This window comes from Anas platyrhynchos, chromosome 2, assembly GCF_047663525.1.
Source record: "Anas platyrhynchos isolate ZD024472 breed Pekin duck chromosome 2, IASCAAS_PekinDuck_T2T, whole genome shotgun sequence".
Lineage (NCBI taxonomy): Eukaryota > Metazoa > Chordata > Aves > Anseriformes > Anatidae > Anas > Anas platyrhynchos.
In genome coordinates this window covers 123,005,429-123,031,230 of record NC_092588.1, presented here as the reverse complement: position 1 = coordinate 123,031,230, position 25,802 = coordinate 123,005,429, and the positions used below count along the sequence as shown (strand labels likewise).

General features: G+C 34.9%; 1 protein-coding gene across 3 annotated transcripts in view; it reads right to left on the bottom strand.

Moving 5' to 3' along the window:
* ANKRD28 (ankyrin repeat domain 28) overlaps window positions 1-25,802 on the bottom strand; it is a 116,511-nt gene that overhangs the window by 2,487 nt on the left and 88,222 nt on the right. For all 3 annotated transcript variants that reach the window (XM_027451002.3, XM_072033511.1, XM_027451001.3), the window contains exons 12-27: window positions 22,794-22,857; window positions 21,444-21,512; window positions 19,706-19,846; window positions 13,791-13,902; window positions 13,084-13,110; window positions 12,660-12,734; window positions 11,173-11,374; window positions 9,595-9,682; window positions 9,046-9,163; window positions 8,207-8,426; window positions 6,706-6,793; window positions 6,526-6,609; window positions 5,876-6,021; window positions 5,616-5,698; window positions 5,396-5,478; window positions 3,408-3,499 (exon numbers count right to left, since the gene is read on the bottom strand). In XM_027451002.3, coding sequence (XP_027306803.1) covers window positions 3,408-3,499; window positions 5,396-5,478; window positions 5,616-5,698; window positions 5,876-6,021; window positions 6,526-6,609; window positions 6,706-6,793; window positions 8,207-8,426; window positions 9,046-9,163; window positions 9,595-9,682; window positions 11,173-11,374; window positions 12,660-12,734; window positions 13,084-13,110; window positions 13,791-13,902; window positions 19,706-19,846; window positions 21,444-21,512; window positions 22,794-22,857 — 1,692 coding nt within the window. The remainder of the gene's footprint in view (window positions 1-3,407; window positions 3,500-5,395; window positions 5,479-5,615; window positions 5,699-5,875; window positions 6,022-6,525; window positions 6,610-6,705; window positions 6,794-8,206; window positions 8,427-9,045; window positions 9,164-9,594; window positions 9,683-11,172; window positions 11,375-12,659; window positions 12,735-13,083; window positions 13,111-13,790; window positions 13,903-19,705; window positions 19,847-21,443; window positions 21,513-22,793; window positions 22,858-25,802) is intronic.

Sequence of the window (25,802 nt, the reverse complement as noted above, 5' to 3'; positions counted from 1 at the left end):
GAAGTCTTACACTTGGGAAAGAGAAGAAAGTCATCTGAGACATGAGTCATCTGGTAGGCATTTACAAGAAAAAATTCTTCCAGAAAACAGGAGAAGACCTCAAATACAAACTGGCATATGAGCAAAGGAAAACTTGGATCACAAAATGGTTTGTGTTGGAAGGGCCCTTAAAGATCATCTGGTTCCAACCCCCTGCCATGGCAGGGACACCTCCCACCAGCCCAGGCTGCCCAAAGCCCCATCCAACCTGACCTTGGACACCTCCAGGGATGGGGCATCCACGGCTTCTCTGGGCAACCTGCTCCAGTGCCTCATCACCCTCACAGATACGAATTTCCTCCTTATATTTAACCTAAACCTCCCCTCTTTTAGTTTAAAGCCATTACCCCTTGTCCTGTCACTACCCTCCCTGACAAAGAGTCCCTCCCCAGCTTTTCTGTAGGCCCCCTTTAGGTGTTGGAAGGCCGGTAGAAGGGCTCCCCAGAGCTGGTTCTTTTCTTTCTTGAAAAGAACTAGTCACATTTTTCTCTTCTCTTTTCTACTTTTTTACTTTTAAAGCACTGATAGGCCAATGTGCATGGCAATGAAGAATCCAGAAAATGGCATAAACCTCCTATAAGTCCTAAGACTAGTGCACACTAATAAGACACAAAGAGTGCCAGGAAATCTAGCTAGCCTAGTAAGTTAAATAGTGAAAAACAAAACCTTGAAAAGTTGACTAAATGACCAAAAATAAAACTTTGGCTGGTAACAAATGAAAGAAAAAGGTAGTAATTTCTTTCAAGAGAGGTAAACTTGCATAAATAATGTAAAATTCAATATACTTTCTTCAGATGCAGTTGATGGCAAACTTTCATCAAGACAATCTTGGAACCATGGGAAAAGAACTGAAATACTTCAGTGAGAACTGGTACAGAAATACGAATGAACCCTCAGCATGATGATGTCTGGGAAGCATACTGCACAGATAATTTGTTGTTTCAGTTGCAAGTAATCCTTTGAGAACCAGGAAGATGACATTTTTTCCAAAGACGTTTGTTCTTAAACATCTCAAAAGCGTTCTCACTGCATTAAGAGATGCTCTGTAACAGAAGTGCTATGGTTTAAAATACAGAGCTTTTACAATGCGGACAATTGGAGTAAAGCTAGTTTGTTTTTTAAAAGCTCTTTTTTTTCAGTCAAGTAATTTTCTGTAGCTCAGATAGAGCAGCAGAGGGCTATTAAGCAGTTTCACACAAATAGATAAATATGCTTGTAAAGATGGATAAATTTTGCTTGTAAACCAAAAAGAACTAAAAGAAACCAACAATAACAAGCAAGCAATAACAAAAACCACACCACACCTCAGTGCAGCCTTTATAGATAGGGTCAATCTCAAAGATTGCCCACTCCATACCAAGCTAAGATCCTGCTAGCTACATATTCTATATATCAAGACACACTGCCATGGAAAATAACTGAAACTTTACCTCCAATTTTATCTAGTTCTACCTGAAACGTTAAGCTTTGTGTGGCAGATCACTACTTTTATCTGACCTATGTTAGAGAACATCAGTACTGATGCACAACATCCCAGTGCCTATTTCTTAGCCTACTTTTTCAGTCTGTTCTGCTAAGCAGATAGCTTTCATCCTCCTGCCCTCAAAAAGGAAGGAATCACACTCTTTTCATCCTTATTATTATTATTATTATAATATTATAATAATAATAATAATAATAAATTATTATTATATTATTAATAATAAATAATAATAATAATAATAAAGCACCCTAAGATTGCCTATTGTGTTTGTCTATTTATTTGTCTAAGTTTGTCTATTTGTGCGTTATTAGTATCAAATAAATAATGTAACCATATTTTTTCTTTTTGCTTTAGAAACGCTTTCACTCTAGCAGTAGATGTGAAAATCCAAGACAAGCAGACCTAACGCACAGCCTGGCTACCACCATCTTTTCCATTTAATATGAAAGGTATACTATGGAAATCAAGAAAACTTTTGCAACGGGTTTAGCAAACTGCTGATACATTAATACCTCTAAGAATTAAGAAATATGTACAATGACAGGTAAAATAGGTAAACTGATAAATCCCATAAATATTTCGCTTGTTCTCTCCCAGCTCAAAGTATTCATCACTGTCTACACTAAACTTTAAGCTGGCACATTCACCTGAGAGACGGAGAATTCATTAGCAATATACTCAAGGCTTCTTAAGATTTTATAAACAAAGGAATTGCTACTAGAAAGAAATGCTAGGAACCACAGAGGGGAACTAGGGTAGGTAGCACTCAGAGTTGTTTTAAGATTTAAAATATTAGCAGAATTAAAAGAAGTTTAACACGTTACAGTTGGATCCCCAAGCTGCTGGAGAAATGGGACTTCTATGCAAGCAACTTTTTTCTCTGTTATGTCAAAGGTCTGCTCTATCATTGAACTGACTGGCTACACAAGAAAAGCCCACCAAAAAAAAAAAATCATGTCTCCAATTAGCACACTTGTGATGAGAAGCAAAAAAACAAAAACAGTGTTTTCCCATCTTCGCTTTAGGGAGTTTCATTCAGCAGTTACCCCTGTATACCCTATTTTAGGGGAGGAATGGTCTTTAAATCACTATAAGCAGTATAACTTGAGAAACACTGTAAAAGGAAAATCACAGTAAACCTCAAGAAATAAAAATCTTTTCAAAATGGAAATCTAATCAGAACTGTTAATCAGACACATCCTTTCTGGAAGGAAAACAAACATGCAAAAAAAACAACAGCTACTGCTTTCGTTTTAAAGGTGTATTGGAGCGTAGCATAAGAACAGGAGAGTAATCTCTTAATAGCACAGATTTGGAGGACCACATATGTGAAAATATGCAAATAAGAAGTCAATAGATCCCCTTTTCTTTTGTCCTTATAAGCTACAGAATTTATTCTCTTTGATAAAGCAGTTACTTTTTCTTACTCCTATGTAACAAAAACCTTTAATGAGCCAGAAACTTGAGACCCAGTTACTGGGACCTGTAATTCATACTTGCTTTTAAAAACTAACACCAATACTAACACCTGACAAAATGGATGGCAATTCAATCCATCTTAACAGCTGAAAGCTTTATTTCACTTTGAGTATTATGTTTTTCTGTTTCCAGTACACCAGAGCCAGTGTATTTATAGCATATACATTATCTGACCATAAATTTAAACCAAACCTTTCTATACCATGACCTGTATTGTTCTGAAAGCTTTCATTCTCCTTACACTTCTGCTGCTTTTCTAAAATGATCCATCACCAACACAACATTTTTTGTATGGGGGAACCTACTGCAAGTATTATATGACATTTCCAAGTGGTTGCTGCTTTTCAGTGAGGTGAATTTAAAACCACAGTTCCTTATGGGGAAACAAAGTTACATTTATTCTTACCATTTTCATCTACAGCAAGTACACTTGCTCCCTTTCCTAAAAGTTCTTGAACTACAACCGTTAGTCCATTTCGAGCAGCAACATGCAGAGGCCTGAGGAGGGAAGCAAACTCGTATATAAAACTTAGAACAAGATAATAAATAACAAAGGTAGGTTGCATCTAGTTAAATGATTATTGAAGTATTTGTACATTATTTACACATTGTCCAAATACAGCATATACAATAATCAGGACCAGAAAAAAGACTGCAAATCTCTTTTCTCACTGCAAATAAACTATAAAATAATAATTGTGCACTTCTCTTTTTATGGAAACACACTGTGGGGAAGTAGCTGCTAGAACTGACGTGCCTATTTATGCACTTTATCACATTAAAAAGTTAGAAAAAAATACACTTTGCTATTAATAAATCCCCCACTATTTTAACAGTGAGTGTCTCATCTGAGAGTTACTGTATGTCACTGGCAATAATCATTCAAATACAAACAGCAGCATGGTAGTCACATTTTATTGCATACAAATTCTTTTAAGGAATGCAGAGGCATTTAATCAATCTGCCTTTTAGAAACCGCTGTATTCCATTGTGACTAGAGATGAAAAATTTATAATGCACGAAGCAAGAAGAAAAACAAATTACTTTTCAAAACCTCAGACTATTAACTATAAATCTGTTTTGTGGTGACTCGATCTATCGAGGAAAGCATAGCTTTACCTCAACTATTCTAATTATACCTTCCCCAAATGCAACAGTTTTTCAGAACTGATTCCCCCTGGCTTAAATAGATCCTGCCATCACTCAGCAGGAAACAGAATAATCAGCTTACTTCCACTCTGCTTTATATTGCTCTTCGTTCGTTTTGAGGTTCTTGAAATTGTTTGAATTAACTGAAATCTATTTTGATTTGAAAACAAGTGCCTCACTTAGAGAATAGAAATGCAGAAGACACAAATACGAGAAACTATATCTATGGTGCTTATGTTAAAGTATTAAAATTCAAGAACTACTGCACACCACTGATACAATGAAAAATGTAAAAAATCATTTTCACATAGAGCCAGCAATTGCAATGCTCATCTTGCCACAAAGTAGGAAGGACACTGTTTATAATGAAAGCTGTTTAGACCAAAGCCAGTTTAGGTACTGAAAAACATTTGCTAAACCAGTAACATTTTAAACAACTATTAAAATCTTGAAATCTACATAAACATTATATGGAGGTGTGAATATGTACCTATTTTTCCCCACAACATCTGTTGATCGGACTCTATGAGCCAAGGCACGTGGGTGGAATTAGATGAGCCTGTGGTAGTATACTTTCCCACTTCTATTCCCATCTCAGTTTAGCTTTTCCTTCTCTCTAGATATTCCTGTTCAAGCCAGGAACGGGGCAATCAATCCCCTTCCTGCTTTCTGCATATTTCTCGCTGCCTGAGGTGCACCACAGTGAGCAGCAAGAGCACAAGAAGGAAAGTCTTATTATCTTAACTCCTTAGGTTCAAGCAGATCTCTGAATAGTTGGTGAAACTGTAGGGGTTTGAACATGACAGATTGCAGAGGGGATGCAAGGCCAGAAAAATACTCTAGTTACTAAAAAGTTCCAGAAGTTTTCTTTCCTAAATGGCCTATGTGATTGTATTATGAAAGCAGTCTAAAAATTCATGTGCATAACTCAGCTACATATCAGGTGTCAAATATTAACTATAATACAGATCCAGTCTTAAAAAAGGAAAAAAAACCAGACGAGTCATTTTAATAGCCCGTCCTGAAATACATTACACAGTATTACATATACATTTTTAAGCTTTCTCTATAATTGGACTAAATGGGCTTAATTCTACTTGTTGTCTCAACTCTTTGTATTAAGCAATTCAACCAAAATTAAACCAATTTGGAAAAAAAAATAAATTCCACTTTATGAGCAAGTTACTGGTTTTAACAGGAACACACCAAAAGTAATCTGAAAAAACACTCACTGCTGATACATACGTTTGCAAGGCTGCGTTGGTGGCATTGATGAGGTTTCTATCTGTAATCTTCTCCAGTATTAACAAGGCACTAGTTTCATGACCCTTAATACAGAACAAACATTTGTCATATAACAAATACTCTTCAAAAATAGCTTTGAATGCCTTTTCGAAGTTATTATTTGCAAACAACACTTGATAACACAAAGCTCAGCATTGATGAAGTGAGACTATGCACGCACCTTGCTGCAAGCCAAATGGAGTGCTGTGTTCTTAGAACTGTCTTGCAAAGTCAGATCAGCCTTAGCACTGCTAACCAGCACCTCTGGGGGAAATAAAGATTTGTATCAACTAAAAGCACATTCTGCAAAGTTTTAAGAACTTGTGCAAAATGAAAGTGTTATTTTGACAAAATATAACCACAATAACATAACTACTAGGCAACTTTATCTGCAGTTAAGACTAACAAATGTAGCAGAAATGCATACAAATTTCCCTTTACCAACTGTATTTGTCTGCCCATTTTCTGCAGCCATCATTAAAGGTGTTTTCCCCGAAGCATCTACAGCATTTACTTGAGCGTTGTGACTGAGCAGAAGCTGTAGACACTCAACATGATCTGTAAAAGCTGCTGCATGAAGAGGAGTCCTGCAATAAATCAAAAGACAACTGGGTTATGTTCAGCTTGGCTTTCTAATTCATACAAAGAGCCATACTGACTGTGATTGTGCAGGTACAAAAGATGGGGCAGTTGATCATTTAGTATCAGTATTGCTAGAGTTGTGAATGGGGCCTTCGAGTTTCACACGTCACTTTATTATCTACGTAGTTTAAAATAATAAGTTTATACTACAGATATTATTTGATTCAGAAAAAGAAATACACATTAAATACTACCCCCAAAGGAATGCAATTTTAAGCATTCCTGAACTTGTCTACACAACAAAAAGCCAATTTAAGTTTACTGAATCAGAATAGGATTTAAAAAAATAGTAATTCTAAAATTTCTAGCACAGAATAAAAAAATCTTCAAAGAATAAAAACAGGGAAAGGAATAATTAATCTAAGAGCAATTAAAAAAAAACAATGATAGAATTTAGCAGTCGATGCAACCATTATGTACATTTTTTCATTACACAGATGCATACTTACCTTCCTTTTGAATCTGTTGAATTTACAATACCAGCACCTAGTGTATCAATTAACATTTCTGCAGCACCTTCATTGTCATTTATCCTATAAAGAATTAAACAGACTGTTATTTACAGAATGATAAATCTTTTGTTAAATACAGTGATGAAATCTATAAAGAATAATTTTGCTCTTCCTTACACAGCACAATGCAACGGACTGAAAGAATTTCCCTCCATTTTCTGAAAAACTTCCTGTTCCAGGAGGAGCTCTACACAACTGTCATGACCTAAAGAAAATGTAAAGTTAGGTATTATAAAAAGGGGAAAATATCTATTTGTTTATATTTATTTATTTATCTAAATTAGATTAAGCAATGTTAAATTTGAAAGCTTTAAAGACACATAAGCTATATATTTGAGAGGCCTACGTTTAGAAACTAGGACATTTTTAGAATCCAGAAAATCAAAGTGATTACTTAACACCATGAACTCTGTGAAATTTAAAGGGATCTCATGCTGTCTGAAGAACATGCAGAACATTCAATTTAGTTCTTTATATCTTCATCTATCAAACTGTTCTGTACATTCACCACTAAGTGTAAATGAAAGTGTCTCTACCATATGAGGTAGAGGCACTCTACCATTTTTTCCACTGTCTTGGTAAATCTGAAGAAAAACTAAGTCAACAGTCACAGCAACAGCTTAAAAATAACATGTTCAACCTGTCATAGTATTATTCTCAAAATTCTACATAGGTAGATAAAAATTATAAACATTTGTTTGACCTTCGCTGCATATATGCAGTGAAGATTAGTTCACCAATCAGCATCATCTGAAGATTCGCATTTTCACAAGTTCTGTAAAATTTTCATTCTGTAAATCGAAAATATTTCAATTCTGTTTTATTCAGACACTGTGGTCACTCTTGAAAATGGATCAAGCCGTAAGAGTTAAACGTACACTTCATAATTCTATAATTGATAAATAACTTTCTTTTCCAGGAAGATAAGAATAAATGAACATCAGAACAGGTTACTTTGCGATATATATATATATATTTGTGTGTGTGTATATATATATTATTATTGATTACATTGTATTATTGATTACATTATATTGTATTATTGATTACATTATATTATGTTATTGATTACAATATAACTTTGCTTAGTTAAGTTAAAAAGATGCTTTCTATATTCAGACCTATTTGTATATAAAACTTCCTTCTGTCACTTGTCTTCATTAATTACAGTTAATATGACTAACTGCATGGCTAAGTGCATAATACAATAAAATATATACAAATGTATTAGCCAACATTAACCAACATTAAAGTTGTCCTTAAATGACCAGTGCCTCCATGAATAAGTTAGCCAAGTTAGTAGATTGCAAATCTTTATTAATGAAATGATTTCCCAGTCCTGTCATAGGTATACCACTGTACCCAACAGCATTGTTTTGTTCCGTAACTTTTCCCTCAAACTGTTGGCTCCTTTTATTAATTTTGTGAGAATTCTGACATTTAACTTCATATTCCATGTAAGATTTGAAGTGAAAACACTGTCAACACTTAATTCATTGAAGAGGAAGTTATAATTATGTGGCAATTATGCTGTTCTGGACCTAATATAAAAATAAAAATGACAAGTCAGTTCCCCCCAAGACGCTTCTAAAGCGAAGAAGATTGCTTTCATGTTTACCATTATAACAGGCCCAGTGCAGCGATGTGTAGCCGTGATTGTCTGCTATTGCAGGTACTGCATCCACAGATGTAGCTGACTGCAAGAGAGCTCCTAGAACACCTATATGTCCACATGCAGCTGACAAGTGTATAGGGGTCCGCCCCCTACAGTCTCGTAATAAGGACTTAGCACCATGTTGAAGCAATGCTTCCACACATTCCTCGTGCCCAGTAACTGCCTGAGAGAGAGAGAGAGAAAGAGAGAGAGAGAGATGAAATAGCATGTTTGCAAATATTCACATAGAGAGAGAGCTAAGCTGCATAACTACAGCAAGCAACTACAGGTAACGTCTTAGATTTTTCAAGTAATAACAAAATAAGCGCAATTATTTTTATTTCTTGAAACAGCCATTCTATTGGAAAAACGGCAATGTGTTATTATATTCATGACAGGATGATTTCTTGGAATAATACTGATTAAACTACAAATTTTCAGGGCTCATTCAGTTATCTTATATGGCACAAATTTAAAAAAACAAATCTGTTTAGCCTACAGCATACATCATAATTTTCTGATTTTCTTCCTCCCATTAATACAACCCACACCCCATGACAAAACTGTACTTTGATACCAGTCAACAATTTATAGCAGGATTAAGAGACTCAGGAAGCCCAACAGAAATTTTAGGGTATGTGGCAAAAAGCAACAGCTAGCCTTGAAAGCAACTAAAAAAGCAACTGAAAGCTAAGATTGGCATGATGAAAACAATGAGAAATTCATTAATGCTACAGACTAAATCTGTATTTGAAATTACTACGTATAATACTAGAAAGGACAGAAAAGGAATATTCTCTTACCCCTCTGTGCAATGCAGTCCTTCCCCACTTGTCTTTGGCATCTACGTTTGCTCCTTTGTTAAGGAGTGAATAAACGCAGTCGGTGTGCCCATTGAGAACTGACAACATCAGAGGAGTCCTACACAGAGAGTGAAATGAAGTGAAATCTACATGGAAATTTAACAGGACTCGGCTGAAATATAACAACTTCTATCCTTCTGAAGAACACTTGTAAAATTTAGACCATCAGTAAGCTTCTCTAGCACTACCTTCACTCCAAGAATGCCACTAGATTCAAGAAAATAAATTAATTTCCACTAATTCAGAAATCCTGCTTAAGTTACTAGGGTAAGACTGAACAGGCTATTTTTCACTGCCAAAATTGTGTATAGCAAAATACGCACTCTCATTTGTTGTAGTTCACATATCATCTCCTTCGAAAGTAACACGTGAAAAATCACTGATGTAAAATACTATTTAGTTTAGTTTAATAATACTATTTATATTAGTTTACTGCATGCTATAAAATGCAGTAACTTCTGAAGAATAGAATGTATCTTTTAAACTTACTGTCCATTTCCGTCTTGAATGTCCACTGCATTCTGTGGCTCTGCATTTCCTATCAATAGTCGTAAACATTCTGAGTGACCATTTGTAGCTGTAAAACATCATTAAAATAAGTTTAACATTAATTGCCTTTGAGTACATAGCTCAAATAGAATTGTGACTTCTAAAGTTCTAAATACCAAAGCCCAATAACTTCAGAACACAGTGTACAGCGTTATCATTGTTTTAACTTAAATCAAAAGCAAAAATATGAACACTCAAAAATGATTTTAGAAATCATTTTATTATTTCTAGATTATACAATATTACAGAGAATCAATTTCAACTGTAAATTCCTAGCAGGTATTAGCCATATGTATATGCTTACATGTATGCAATGTCCACAAGAAGGAATAATCAAATATAACTATTAGCACAACTTTTACCTGTGCCTTAAAACAAGCAAACACATACCTAGCCAATCATACGTGGGTTTTGTTAGCACGCATATCATGTGCATAGTTATGAAATGTTAACTGAAATCACATTTAGAAAGAAGGGGAAGGAAACTGTGCAGAAGGATTAACCAAGTAGTTTTAAAAAAAAAAAAAAGAAAGAAAGAAAAAAAGAAAGAAAGAAAGGAAGAAGAAAAGAAACAAAACAAATGAGAAATCACATTTAAATGCAACTCATGAAAGACAAATGAATGCTTGTTGGAAAGGAAAGTATCTCTGGCACACAGCTGCTCTATTCAGTCCACGTAAGAACGGTGACAATTCGTGACTCTCCAGTTGACAGAAATGGTAACAGAAGTTAGGAGGAGTGAAATAGCTTGTGCTCAGAGCTGAACAAATGAAGCAGTTAGAATAATGATGCTTTGCACATAATGCTCTTTTTACTGCGACATTTCTGTAACATTATAACTATAATGTCAATTTAAATAAGCCTATTTTCAAAGACAGGAAAAAATGAGAATAAGGCATGAATGCCAGACTTTGAGAAAGTAAATTTATAGATGGTTTCTAGGAAAGGCAGTGAGAAAATACTGCAAAGGATTGCTGTTATTTGAAAACACGCAGCAAGGTGTGATTTAAAAACATGGAAAAGACAAAGCACAGTTTTCATGTCTCTTCACAAACTGATAGAATTTTCCAAGACTCCAGTCATTTTTAGAAGCATTTTACTGCCAAGACAGGCAACACAGCTCACGTATCTAAATTTGGGCTGTGTGAAAGATGAGGAGCGAAACAAGAACACATCACTGACACCTGTCAGTACAACTAGCCTTGCTAGTTGAATGGAAAAGGACAATGCCATGGGTTGGAACTAGATTTTTAAAGGTCCCTTCCAATCTAAACCATTGTCTGTACCTGTTTATAGAGTGGAATGGAACAGCACTCCTCAAGTTGGAATGATTTATGGGGTGAATCTATACCTTAAATTAACCATATAGGTCTGAGTCTGTACCTTAAATGTAACTTAAAAAAAGTCATCATCCATTCCTAAACACTATTTCTTAGAATATTAAAAATAAAGACTTCTAAATATGAAGATGATCCATTTCAAAAGCCCAAATTTTAGAGTTTATCAGTTAGCACATACCTGCAGCATGTATTGGGGTTCTCTTTACAACATAATCTTTCACCAAGATTGATGCTCCTTGATTAATGAGCACATCTACACATTCCACGTGTCCCTTGAAGGCAGCAAGATCCAATGGTGTCCTTCCATTGTTATTCCTCACATCAAGGTCCAGCAGAGACTGTACCAGCACCTCCAAAGCTTGATGGTGGCCATGGTAGGCCTAAGAGAATAAAAAAAATCTTCAGGTTTCCTGTCCTTCACATTTTCCCCGCTTCTTACCAGGATTACATAAATGAAACTGTGAAGACAATATTTTTGTTTTAACATGTAGAAGAGCTCCTGATACAGCACGTAAGTAGTTACAAAATAGTAACAACTACTTTCAAAAATAATTTCAGCAGGAAGGTGGTGTTCTTTCATTTCATGCTTTCAATCAGCAACAAAGTACTTTCAGAAAATTGTCCCCGTCTCCTATTTGTACAGCCACCAGTATTTTGAATATTGCAGGTTTCATTGTTTATGCTAGTTTCATTATTGCATGTGACAAGCACATGCAAATATAACTAATTCCTGTTATTTCTTTTAACAAAATACTAAAACAGAAAAAGTCTAAAATTTTGAAGATAAAAAATGCAATACAAATAGCTACAGTAACCATAGCTGGTAAAAGCAGCTATGAGCAAATGAAACATTAAGAGATTAGAATAGACATATAAGAATCAAAACCAAACCAAAACATAGACAATACTCTGCTGGTATGTGTCAAGACAGAGCATCAAAGTTAGTAACGAAAATAAATATCTGCAGCTATGGTTTTATAGTTTCCATAATAAACTTTGAGTTTCTACTCAGGGATATGTAACCTCTGTCCCCAGACAAAACTCATTTCCAGCAATAGACTCTGTAACTCTGTTCATTTAGCAGTATTAGATTACTTTTCCCTTTGTCATATATATAGCAATATATGTACTGCATGAGACGGGCTATTTTCAGAAAGTATGCTGAGAAAGGACATATTTTCCATTGCTGGGAGTCCAGTGAAAAGATCAAAGCCACATATTGAGCTGATTACTCTGTTTTTCAATCCACATTTCTATAGACAGTTTCACCAGTTTGCCTCTTCTACTATTTTTGCAAGTTTTCTTAAAGTACTATAGACAAACATCTTTCACAATAAACAATGGTAAAAAATAATAATAATAATAATAAATCATTACTTATAGAAGTTTTCTAAAAGTTTCTTTAATATAACTTATAACATAAATCTTAATTATGAGATTCCAGATGAAGGCTGTTCCATGTAGCAAGTTTCAAGTAAAATGTGAAAATCATCCTGTATAGCTCATTTAGGAATATCACATATTTATTTTTCAGGTTTAATTTATTATTACTGGGTTATTTAAGAACAAAATAAACAATAAACAAATAAACAAAAACCAGAACAAATCAAAATTAACATGTCTGCAATTAGATGAGGTATCATCACTGAAGAATGAAATACTTACAGCTAAATGCAGTGGGCTTATAGGTGCTCTGTTGTCTGAATCATTCAGCATGTCAGTACCTGATGTTTCCATTAGCTTAAAAGAGAAAGCCTGAGTGAGTGAAAAAATCCCTCCCCCTTTAAAAACGTTCATCAATAATTGCTACTATTTCCAGCATACACATATTGAAAAATAAAAAAGACCATTAGAAAGAAAAATATAGGACTACAGCTTCTTTAGGAATTCTATATATCAGTTTTGACCTTTTAAAGAGTTTGATTTGCAACTACTGCAATTAAATCTAAATTGCAATTGAAATTAAGTAATACATCTAGGCATTGAAGAAATGGTTGAATAAGTCTAAAAATAAGCACCAGTATTTTTAAAACGACATGCTCCCTTTTTCTGTATTGTATTTTAACAGTGAGAAATCATACACACTTACAACATCTAGAGGCGTTTCACTCGCAATCTGCAATTAAAAACATTCAGAAGTCATATTTTAATACACTTGGATAGGAAAGTACAATTTGTATTAAAATATTAAGTTGTACAACACAGAAAATATAAAATCATTTCATATCAAATAACATATATGTTATGTTATTTGATCCCATACAAAAGCAAAGGGATCCATCAAAAACTACCCTGAGGCCTTAAATTATTATCATCTAAAATTCTATTGTATGGCCATTAATTACTGTAAGAACTTAGCATTATGTGAACTATAAGACACCCTTACTTTACAGCTTTTCCCTACATTTTAATTTGCTCCTTCAGATGACATTTGTGAAATTTCTTAATATTCCTCAGTGGGATTCCTGTGGTTATTCTACTTCAGCCATCAAGAACACAATTAGCAGTGTATCCTAAATTAAAAACACAGCAAAACTAATATCCCATATCCTCAACCAGTGTTACCTCTTCATCTCAGAATTTATTATCTTTTTTAATTGGTATCTACCATCTCAGCTCCTCACCTTGTCTCTGTTTTAAGAGTAACAAGAGCTTAAATATTTACTATCACAGGGGACAAAAAATACAATCAACCTAAGCTAAGAGGTGAAGAATGAAGAAGGAGAAATGCCCTGGCCTTTGCATCGCGCTCTGTAAGAACAGCTGTTACAGCTTTCATCTGTAATGTTTTCTTACCAATTCAAGACATAAGCGATGACCATAAGCAGCAGAATAGTGAACTGCATTGTATCCTTGTTTGTCTCGGATCCCTGGATTGGCATCATTTCTTAGCAAGTATTCCAGGCACCTATTTAAATTGAAATATGCAACCATATATCTAAATGTTGAATTTCAAGTTTACAGTAAGTGATACATCATTCCAATTAAATTGGAAAATAGAATACAGCCAACAAGAACACTGATTTAATACACAATATTGACTAAAGAACTCCTTAGTACACCAAGTGTTAAGGTCAGTCACAACGCTTCCAAAATCTGGAAGAATCCTTCTCTGTGTGAATGCTGAATCCTCTAAATCCGCTGACTTGGCTAAAACTAATATTCCATGGCTATCTTCCTCCTAGCTAATAAGATTGTAGAGACCTTTGTTAATATAAATTATTATTATTTCTGTATTTTCCACAATATATCAGTACGCTTTTCTGTACTTAACACAGAAGTAAGAGGAAAAACAGATGAGTTCTTCAGGATACACAGTCCAATAGAATCACAGACTCTATTCCACTACCAGACACTAATTTATTGATTTATATATATATACTTATATATAGTAAACACACTTAGTTGTTGACATACTCATATCCTAATCATTTCGTACTCTTGTTACATGATGCTGTAAGACAGAACATGATCGCCAGTTTCAGCTACAGACACTCAAGCCAGAAGGATGAAAAACAGGGTATTAATGTCAGCTCCCTCTCTTAAAGAACGATTACTATTTTTCTGGTTTTTAAGAGAGACTCCACAAGTGCACACTAAATGATTCCAACCAACAACCCTACTCATTCATAGTTTTATGTTGTCTACACTTTAACCAACGTTTTGCAGAGCTTAAGAACAATGAGAATGAGAACTCTGAAGCAACAAGGAAGGAAGTTGGCTTAAACCAAACTACTGTACACATCCAGTCTCAGCTTCAAGAGCTTCAGGATAAGATAGAGACCAGTGAGAAAAAAAAACAGTCCTAGAGTAGCATCAGGTTATTTGGGAACTTACTCATGAGAGGATAATAAGGGCTTCCAAACATCCATGTAGTGAGGTGTGCAGCTAAGCAAGATCATCATTCTACAAAGCCTCTGGAAATTCAGAATTAACAAAGTAGGAAAGAAAGACAGATTACAGACTTCTTATTGACAGATGAAGATGATTCTCATACAAATCTGTCAAACATTTAGGATTGTAAAAGTCTCCCCATGTCCTACCTTAATCAGGACCTTCAGGATCTGGGAAGAGGCACATACTTCTTAACTATATAACAGAACCAAGAACGAGCCAAAGTCATGACCCTGCCTAATGTGAGAACAGACTGTCTGGTTCTTCACAAGAAGCAGCTGAACTTCAGATCACTGGACTTGATCTCCCACTTAGCGTCCAGCAAAGCTGAATTGATTAAAGCCACCTGCTGGTATACTGAAAGATTGGATCATTTGCTTCCAGCAGTGAAAGAGAATATATTATGTGCCATTTATCAACATTGTACACTGTGATTAGAGTTTCTGTTGAGACCTGGGCACAGTATTTCTGAAGAGAAGACCAGAAAGCTCTGCACGTATTCTACACAGCTCTGAGCTCCAGAATACTGGTAAGAAATGTCTGGCCCTTTTGCCCTGAGATATCCATGATTTCCACGAGTGATCTCAGCCTGTGAGGGATTACCTGTTACCATTCAGCAAAAAGAAGAATGAAATGGGTAGATCATCTTGCCTCTGAAAGGACCACCTAACCATTCAGAAGAGGACCACCAAGCAGCACAGGTACCATGTGTCCAGAGTGGAGTGAGATTTAAGTGTTTTGAAGTAGTCTACCGTGAAGCTATTTACTGCTCCGTGACTAAAACAGAAGAAAAACATCACTGAGGTGGCAATCATATATTTAAATGCTACAATCTCTCTTAGAACTTGGAACACATCTTGCAATAGGATGGCTTCCAGAGACTGAATGAGAACTGAACAAAATCTCTGAAGTGAAAGTCTGAAGAGACCCAACTTCTGTACAGTTCCTTCATCAGCCAGATGTCCAGACAGGGAGGGTGACATTCCAGTCTTTCTAAAATGGTTTGTTAAAAAGTTTGGGTTAGGACTGTTGGTGCTATGGTGAAATCTGGTCAGGAGAACCTTGTCTTGATAACAGTTGAGGAACATTCTTAAATTAAGCTACGTTGTACACAACACATACTTTGTATGATAGATGGAAAGATGGATTCTGTAGGTCAAGAAGCATGAAGACATGCCCTTGGAATGCAGAGATGTTTGTAGCAAGTCACTGTGATGAATCTGAACATGCTGGTGAAACCATTTGGTGTTCTGAAGCGTACAATAGGTCACCATCCTTTCTCCTTTTTTGGCGTTATGAAATACTTCTGCATCAGTTCAGTAAAATAGATGTGAAGCTGAAAAAAATCTTGGCAAATCCAGCTTGGAACCTTTCTTCATTAGCACATCTTATCTACAGGTTTCACAGATTACCATTACCAGTAGTTCCAAAAGGGTCAGTTAGATAGACCGACACTATGAGATTTTTATTTCCCATTTATCTCAGAGGAAATTGAGAGAAAGACAAAAAAACAAAACAAAACAAAAAACAACACACACACACACACAAAAAAAACAACCCAACATTTGTATGATAAGGCTATCCTGTGCTGTTGTGAAAAACTTGCAGAAGAATACATCAGTTTTTGATTTGATAGGCAGAAATCCTAATATGACCTCTGATCTATTCTTAAAAGAGGAAACTTGATCATTCAAACCTTGGAAACACAGGCAGAAATTCTACCAGAGGAGTCATCACCTGAGGGATGACAACATGACCCTGAAATATCAGAAATCTTTCTAAAGGAGCTTTCAAGGAAGGGCCTGGAGTCAACAGATGAAACAGTCCAAGTGCAAGATCAACATCAGAATGAGACCCAGTAGTGGCTGTGATGACATGGAAATTCATTTCAATGTAAGATTACTGTAATGGGTCCAGAGCCCAATAACTTCACATGCAACAACAGCAGGTTTGTTGAAGTGGAGACATGACATTTGCTAACAGTCTTCTACTGTCACCTTGGAAAAGAAGGTGAGTATTCTCTCTACACTAGACAGTGACCACCATTTCTTCCAAAAGAAATGCTGTCTGTGAATCTAAAAAGTCCTTACTGAAGGCATGTGGCTGGAAAATCACCCTTCTTTTGTGAAAGCTGAAATCTTCGCTGAAGAACAAGTCAAAGGCTGAAAGCAAAAATCCAGGTGGGTGAAAATGGAAGGGGTAAAAAGCTGAAACACAAAAAGCTATCAACAAAAAAAGTATCTGATTACATAGTACTCTGCCCCTCTGCAAAGTTGAGAAGAGGAGGAGCAAAGCCAAGGTGTGCTCTCACTTTTCTCGTTTTGTGTCCAGCATACAGGGAAAAAGTACTTAAGCAGGTAGAAAAAATGGTATAAATTCTCCAGTTTTACAAAATAACTTGTTACACAAGACGTAAATAACTTTAGGTTGAACAGATCTTAACACAAAGATACGCTTTACAGGAAGCTATGCTCCTAACCACCTAGCTTGTTTTTTATTTGCCCAGCAGACAAATGCTTGAATTTAATTGATGACAGCGTTTTGTTTTTTAATTTAAATCCAAACTTGATTACTTTTCTGAAAATCCAAAGGCCAAGTCAATTTGGTCTATCAGATCAGAATTACCGTCCCTACATTTTATTTGGCCAATCTAACTTTGTTCATTTTAATAAGTGATTTTAAATTAACATTCATGGCTCAAAAATACATAGAACATCACTGACTTTACCTATCTAGATTTCAATATTTGTGTATTTCTACATTAATGCGTTCACAGGAAACTTAATCCACTGAATACTCTGCAGAAAGCAGTCTTCTGAAACTTCTCCAGCAGCATTCTTTACAATGCAAAACAGATGATTATTTTTTTTTTAAACTCTTTCTTCTCATCCAGCAAGGAGATTAATTTTGTATTACTTGAATACTTTACTGTCCTCAAAAGGCCTCTAAAAAAGGAGATCTGGCAAAATTTCTGACAGCCCAAATAAGTTAAATTTATTTCCCATTTATTTAGCTGTGTACTCTCTATTAAATAATTATAATATAGAAAGATGACATTTCTTCTCCCCTAACACACTGCTTAGTTTATTTTAGTCTGTGATCATCTTTCCCTCTCTAATATTGTCAAAATAAGGCGTACTAGCATATTTTCCAGATCTGAAATATTTGTTAAAGGATACCAAAGAAATATTTGCAAACGGGCACAAACAGGAAAATAATTTTCAGCAAAAAACATCATTGTCCCTAAAATCAGCCTTTAAAGATATCTGAACAAAGACCACAAAAACGTACATAAATATCCTTGGAATTTCTATATAGATCATTTCCTGATATTTTTTCCCAGGCTTTATACTCCAACTTAGCAATCATTTTTAGCTTCTTTCCTGTTTTGAATATGAGCTGAGTAGTCCTGGTTTTCCAGCTGTTTCTAATCATCTTGCTGCATCAACATAAAAAGCTTCTCCTCGGGCCATTCTGCTTTGCAGCCTGTCTTGCAGAGAGCCAGCTGTTCATCAGAACAGTAATATTGTGAGGCTGCTAGAGACAATTCTTTGAGTTATCTTCTAAAGATCTGCTATATTGCCATCATCATTCATGCTTGTCCCTTTTATAAGGCAGATGGCAAAATGATGCCATCTGAAAAACCATTATAGTTTGGAAGTTTTCTCAGCAACTGTGAAGCTAAAATTAATCCTAGCTCAAATTTTAAGAGGGTAGTTAAAGTACTGTTTCAACAAATTCCAGTAGCAATTGATCATATTTGTAAAAAATATCAATTTTGTTTATAAATTTGTGTCTACATATATTTTAAACATTAGTTAAATGGAAATATTCTTTATTTATCCTTCAGAACTCCATGTGCAAGATACATACCACCTCATTCCAATGGCTACCCCACCTTTTTAAAAGTGCTGTATTAAAATACGATGATATGGCACTAAAAAGTACTCTTCTCCAGTGAAGCTGTCACTGTACCCATCTGAAATGTGATGCTGCACACCAGCCTGTTCTGATCCCTGTGAGTGTGTTCATATGCAGGACGTACCTTTCTAAAGCCTGCTTGACACATACCATGTCTGCAGTTTATCTGACCTCATCAATTTTGTGCTATCTGCATAAGCTTTGAATGTATGCACTGAAACAATTAAAAATCTGCTAAATACAACCTTTAGTTACAAAAGTAACACACACAAAAGGCATTTATGGATTTTTGAAGACTTCTGGATGCATTTGATAAATAAAAGCATAATTACATCACAAAAATTTACACTAAGGAGAGAGTTGTAATGCCAAAAATGAATAGTTTAATTAAATCCCGATGGATTTAATTAAATAAGTCTAGTTCATCTCTATCCAGGCCTACTGCAACGCACACACTACTTTTACAGCATGTTTCTGACTGACTACACTGATTTTAGGGCAACATTAAGAAGCCTCCTCAAAACACACCATTCTTTGTCAAAATTTGATCTTAAAGTATCATTACCCTAATGCTTATGACCATCAGATAATTGCATGATAACCTCGCAGATGATGTTTATTCAACCACTACACAGCAGGTGGGATTAAAAACTCGGTTCACAAGTAGGGCACCTGCATTACAGGACACAACCAAAAAATCACAATACATTTTACTGTTTACAATGTACTTCATTTTTCCCTCAGAAGTATTTTACACACAATGAAGAAGCCACTGCCAATTTTAATCTTTAAAAATATAAAACATGCATTCGGCAAAACCAAAGGCAAAACGTACACAAAATTCACAGCCCAAACATTCTAAGGATACCATCTGTAGTACAAAGCATTGCACTTACTTTCCATCTGTGTCTGATGCAGCTGCATAGTGCAGAGGTGTACAACCCCTCTCATCAAGGTCATTCACACTAGCTCCAGATCCCACAAGGGCAAACAGGCACTGGTAATTACAATTGGCAGCAGCATAATGGAGTGGAGTTCTTTAGTACACATTTAAATAAAAAGTACAATGGTAAATAACAACAAAATAATACTAGATAGACAGAAAATGCAAAATAAAATGAAACTTAAATACTCCTTTCCTTTTTTAGCAAGTATTTGTGGTGAAGAACACAAATATTACAAATTATTTTCTAGGGCCATTTAATAATGCAGAACACTATCTAGGTGATGTATCTGTCAGCCAATACATATACATAACTCTGTCTTAAGAGAAGCTTTACATGAATTTTCTCGTGTAAACATATAGAGGAAAATAGTTTACATTAGACATTGGTTTTAGGTAAATCGGTAATTTCAAGCAACATGAAAAAATAATCCAAGAAGTGCATAGCAACTAAACAAGGTCAAAATACAACAGTGAGTAGATGTGTTCTGCAAAAAAGACCAGAATTTTCTCTAATACAGACATACAGTATTTTTTAAACTACAATAACATCCCAGAGGTATTGTTAAAGAAAACTTTAAAAAATATACATTGTTTTCTTGTTAACAAAACCACAAAAGATTAATATTGCTCAATACCCTCAGAGGAAATTTATAAATTAAACTTCAAATCTCAAAATAAACAAGTTTACACAAAATTTCAAAAGCACCACAATGGTGCAGAATTCAATTTTCTATGTTTAAAGATGGACAGCTACTATAAATGACTCAGTTCTGAGGAGACAGACACTCTGAAGTGTTCTACCTCTTCCTTAAAATTATTTTTTTTTCTCAATTTTTAACTATTTTAATCTTTTTCCTCTCCCAAAATAATTGTTTTGCATAACACATAAGTTAAAACTATTAACAAAATCCTCAATGAGAAAAGTTGCAACAGACAGTTGATCCCTTCTCAGGAAAGGATGGAAGAATTTAAAGCAAAATACAACTTTACAGCCATAACGTTCCCCTCATGCCCTACTCCTGCCATTCACAGGAGTGAATTATATTTTCCAGGATGTGATGTGAGATTTTGCACAAGTACTGATGGTGCCATCTGCACTTAAATAATATGATACTAAAAACAGAAATTAATGTCATTCCAAAAGAGTTCTGAGCACAAACAAGGAAAGGAACAGAAATTGATGGATATAACGAAAGGGAAAATGTGAAGCAGTTACGATAAAATGTATTTTTTCCACTAAAAAAAAAAACAACCAAACAAACAAAAACCCACACAGCTCAGAAACAGCAAGAAATTTATAGATTTGACTAATTTGTTATTTGGAAAACATCACTAATATCCTTGGATGTGAGAAACAAACTCATTAGAGCTGTGCTGTAAGCAGAAAAGGCTCATAAAAATTGCAGTTGAGTATATAACACAGCCTTTAAAAACCAGGCTAAGCAAATACTGAAAAAAAACCAACAAACCAAAACAAAAAAAGTCAATCAAACAAACAAAAAAAAACACAAGACAATAAAGAGGATACAACCATAACTTTTGGTAAGACATGCTGAAGCATAGTTTATAGCAGACTTCATTTCTTAAAAACATAGAAACTGGAATGCACGGACTCGCCCATATAATGATATGCTACTTTTGTAATACTTTAGCAACTCTTTAGAATATACAAATCTAGAATATCTTACCTCCCAAATCTGTCCTTTTTGTTGAAGTCTGCACCAGTATTTAGCAGAAGATTTAGGCACTCCAAATTCCTGTTAAATTAATGCAATATTGCTTGTCATTGCAAATTATGGGTCCTTAATATCGGCCTTTACAAATGTCAGAACTGCTAAAAATACAACTTATATGGTATTTTTCTTACAACTGAACTATATTAACATTTATTTTATATGACTTCTTATACGTAATATACATTTCACAACTGCAGAACCAAACCAGGAAAGAACACTAATTATTTCAAGTCCACATATAGAAACTGTACTGATATCAAATGGCATGCATACAGCGCATGAAAGTTAACCTAAATTAACAGAAGTCTCAATTCCTTAAAAAAAAAATACACCTGCACAGCACATCATTTTTGCTACCAGGATTGCAGCACAAAAGCAAATTTTTAATGTATATATTTTAAGGCCAAATATAAGTTGCAATGCAAATATTTTAAGTGCAATTGATTTTGAATACAATATGATCGTCATAACATATGTACAATGCTGCTTGCTTAAACAAGATCTTAATAACTTTTCTAAGTTGGAAATGAATGAGGGAATGAGTCACAAATCATGTGTTTTTATATGAAAAGATAGCACTTTAACCTTAATCATTTGTAACAAGAATGTACCTATCAATTATCTCTTGACTTAGAATGATTACTTGGCAGTATTACTTAAACAACATTGAAACAGAAAAATGAAAATATCATTATCATGGAGTTCTTGTGTCCCACAAAGTGTATCATGAGATTTATTACCCAATTCTTCCAGGCAATTTTGAGTAGCTGCTATAGATAACCTACAATACAATAACAATAATCAATATAGATCACAACTCAAGTGATGAACAAGTTGTTCTGACCACTTCATCCACCTAAACTCTGGAATTTAATTATGGTTTATAATTTAGCTTGATTGAGCTTTTGTTTATGGATATGGTAAACATTTATTTACCAAAGTTGCTGATCTCTACCTCAGTGATACAGCAGGGCACGACATCTTTGAAACTATATCATCACCCATGGGAAATTAAAACAAAATCCAGTTCATCCCCAAGCATAAACCTAAGGTAAAGCTGATGATACCTGGACACTGTACTCCAGTAATTACTTATAGAGCCGAATATTTAATTTATTTATTTTTATTGCTTGTAGATAGAATCCATCTTGAAATTATTTTCATGTATACATAATTCCAAGGGGAAAGCATAGGAGAAACACAGAGAGGAAAAAATAATAATAATAAAAAAAGAACATGAACAATCAGCAATTGAAAAAAAAAAAGACACCAAAAATAAAAGCATGAATGCTTTTTACATACCCTCCAGCTGCAGCTGCGTGAAGACAAGTTCTGCCAAAGTCATCTGGTGTGTCTATGTCAAAACCTACCAATCAAATATTTGTAAAACCCATTATGCACTAGAAGCTTTCACAAAACTGTTCTCATCTACCCTTAAGAGAAATGCTTGCAAAGCAAACTTAACGGCTATTTGCATAGAGCGCTGAAGCACATAAACATAAATAATTTGAAACAAATCCTTGCTATTTATAGTATTTTGAAAAATATGTTCATTTTTAACTGAAAAGACTAAAGGAAAACACAATTAGCAGAGCTGAGGCAAGAAGCTATATTCTTTCTTATCTTACTTACCTCCTAATATTTCTGTATAATTTAGTACTGGACATAAAATCCATGAAGATAATAGGAAAATTTAAGAATAAGGTAGAACTTAAAAGTGTTCTGCAGAGAATCTTTAAAAATTATTTTTTACATAAGGAGATGTCAGCATAACTAAATCCAGAAGTTACTTCAATTTCATCCTTCATTTTAGCTCTCTAGTCCCAGGGGAAGAACTACACTAAGTTGAAGTGAAGGCTGTAAACAGCAATTAGAGGAGCACTGTAGAGAACCTTGTCGCTTTCTCCCCAAAATATTTGGGCTATGAAAATTTGAGATCACAAATATTTAAAACCAAGTATTTGAGAGTATGCAGCTCCATAGTTAAAGTTACAGTACGAGCCTTAACTTTGCTCTGACATTCCTGCTAGAAAGACTGTCCTCTGCATTATATATGTCCTATTGTATTATTAAATAAGTAACTAAAAACTAATTAATAGTCTGATTAGTTAACCTTACCCTTTGTTGGTAAGATAGGTATCTGAATAAAAAGCTGCATTTGTGGTAGGAAAGGTAAAGTCTATTCAAATAAACTGGGCGTCTCAGCTAAATTATAATATGTTCAGGACAATCCCTTCTCCACTCTTCCAAAGGAGGATTCTAGCATTTGACAGCAATTAGCACACATTCATGCTTCTGCCCACAAACTCTTTGCTCCCTAATTGATTTGAAGCCTGTTGTGCTGTAAATGGCAAATTATAAAGGCAGTACCTGAACTAGAAGTCACAGAGTAGCATGATAAGCTTTTTAAAAACAAGGGCACAAATCATCTCCTCTGGGTAATTTTAGCTACAGAAAACACGCAAAACTGACTCCTATTACAACTTACCCCATAAAACTTGGCACAAGATCCATGCAGACAAAAGTAATAATAAATTAGAGCAACTATAACTTCTTTCATCTTAATGAGAACTTGTACTGGATTTATGCTCCTTGAGAATTGTTTCAAGTAAATAAAACTTCCTTGACACAATTCCATGCCCTCACCTTCAACTTATTTTGGAGCAAGAAAGCATTTGACCAATTCTTCAGGTTTGGTAAGTAAGCAAGCAGGGGTATGGTGTATAAGAAACCTAACAATGCAATAACAAAGATATGTGGCTTTACAATTTCACTGTTTCCAAATATGAGAGAGAAAACACCGGTAACATCATAACACTGTCAGGTTGTCACACACTGGAACAGGCACCCCAGGGAAGTAGGCACTGCACCAAGTCTGTTGGAGTTTAAGAAGTGTTTGGACTGTGTACTTTGTCATACGGTCTGAATTTTTGGGTAGGCCTGTGCAGTGCCTCGAGTTGTACTCGATGATCCTTATGGGTCCCTTCCAACTCGGGATATTCTATGATTTAACTAATTCACTGACCACAGACAACATCCACAGGTGTCACAGCAGCTAAAACTTTAATTCAAAAGTGTGAGACACCATATAAATAACCAAAGCACTAAGATCCACTAGCACAAAAGGCTTACTTGAGGAGTTTAAAAAAAACTTGTTATGCCTTAAGGCATAAGTAAAATTTTGGATGTTTAAAAGAAACTTCTCAAAAGAGGATTATGCTGTGTTTATCCTGCAGTGCTCCCCCTAAATTTCTTAAGATCATTCTTAAAATAAATACAGGAATAAACAAATTATTATTACTATCATCATTATGGCACTTCCCACTTCTCAAATTTATGTATGAAAGCTTCCTTGTGATTTTATTTCAACTCTTGAAATTAAATGCAACAAGCCTGCAGGCTGAAACATAGGCTTAGTAGTAGAATTAAAATTATCTAAGATACCCTAACTGCAATTCTATACCTAATCACATATCATGACACAAAAATTACTATTTAAATCAGTTTTCAAAGCTGTATTTTTTTTTGTTTGAGAGAAAAGTACAATATTTTCTTAAGAGTCTTCTTTTTATCTTTTTATGTAGCAGAACTTCTTCACCAGAACTCCAATGTCAGTACTTCTCCATGGGAAAGCTTTTTCCTCCCTTTTTCTTTTAAAAAGAATTGTTCAACAGCCATGAACAGCGAACAGCACATAGGTTGTGTTGTTCAGGCGTACTGCTCTTCAAGGCTGTATGTCCACAAAACATCGTTTTTACATGTACTGTTACCTTTGCCTTCCATTTGAGTAAACACAAGTACATGGCAAGCAAGTTAAGATACATGTAGCTTACCAACTTGAATCAAAAAGTAGGCCTCAATACCTTTGCAAGATCCCTAGGTTGCTTGTCTCATACCAACTACTTAAATGTTTCTCAGTACTGCAACAAAGCACTTTTTTTTTTACCCCCAAGGTCAAAAATGAATATTAAGGACTTTAGAAGTCAGAGGTTCTTACTTCACATAAACAAGACCTTCCTTACAAAACCAAAAAGGGTACACAGTCCACAGACACCAATCCTCACACCAAGAGCGTGTACTAAAATGTTAGCAGTATCCAGTCTTTTCAGTTTTACTTTTATAAATGGTCAAGCAACTGATACTTTGCTCCAGGCTAGCTTTTCATCTAAGTTTGCTCAGTTCATGTAAAAGTCACAGAAATCACTTGCAAGTCTTCTTCATGGATTTCTTTGCCATACTGAATCTTCAGTAAGGGAAATGAAGGATGCTGAAGTCATTAGAGCTTTTGTCCTTGAAGGCCTATTATGGCCT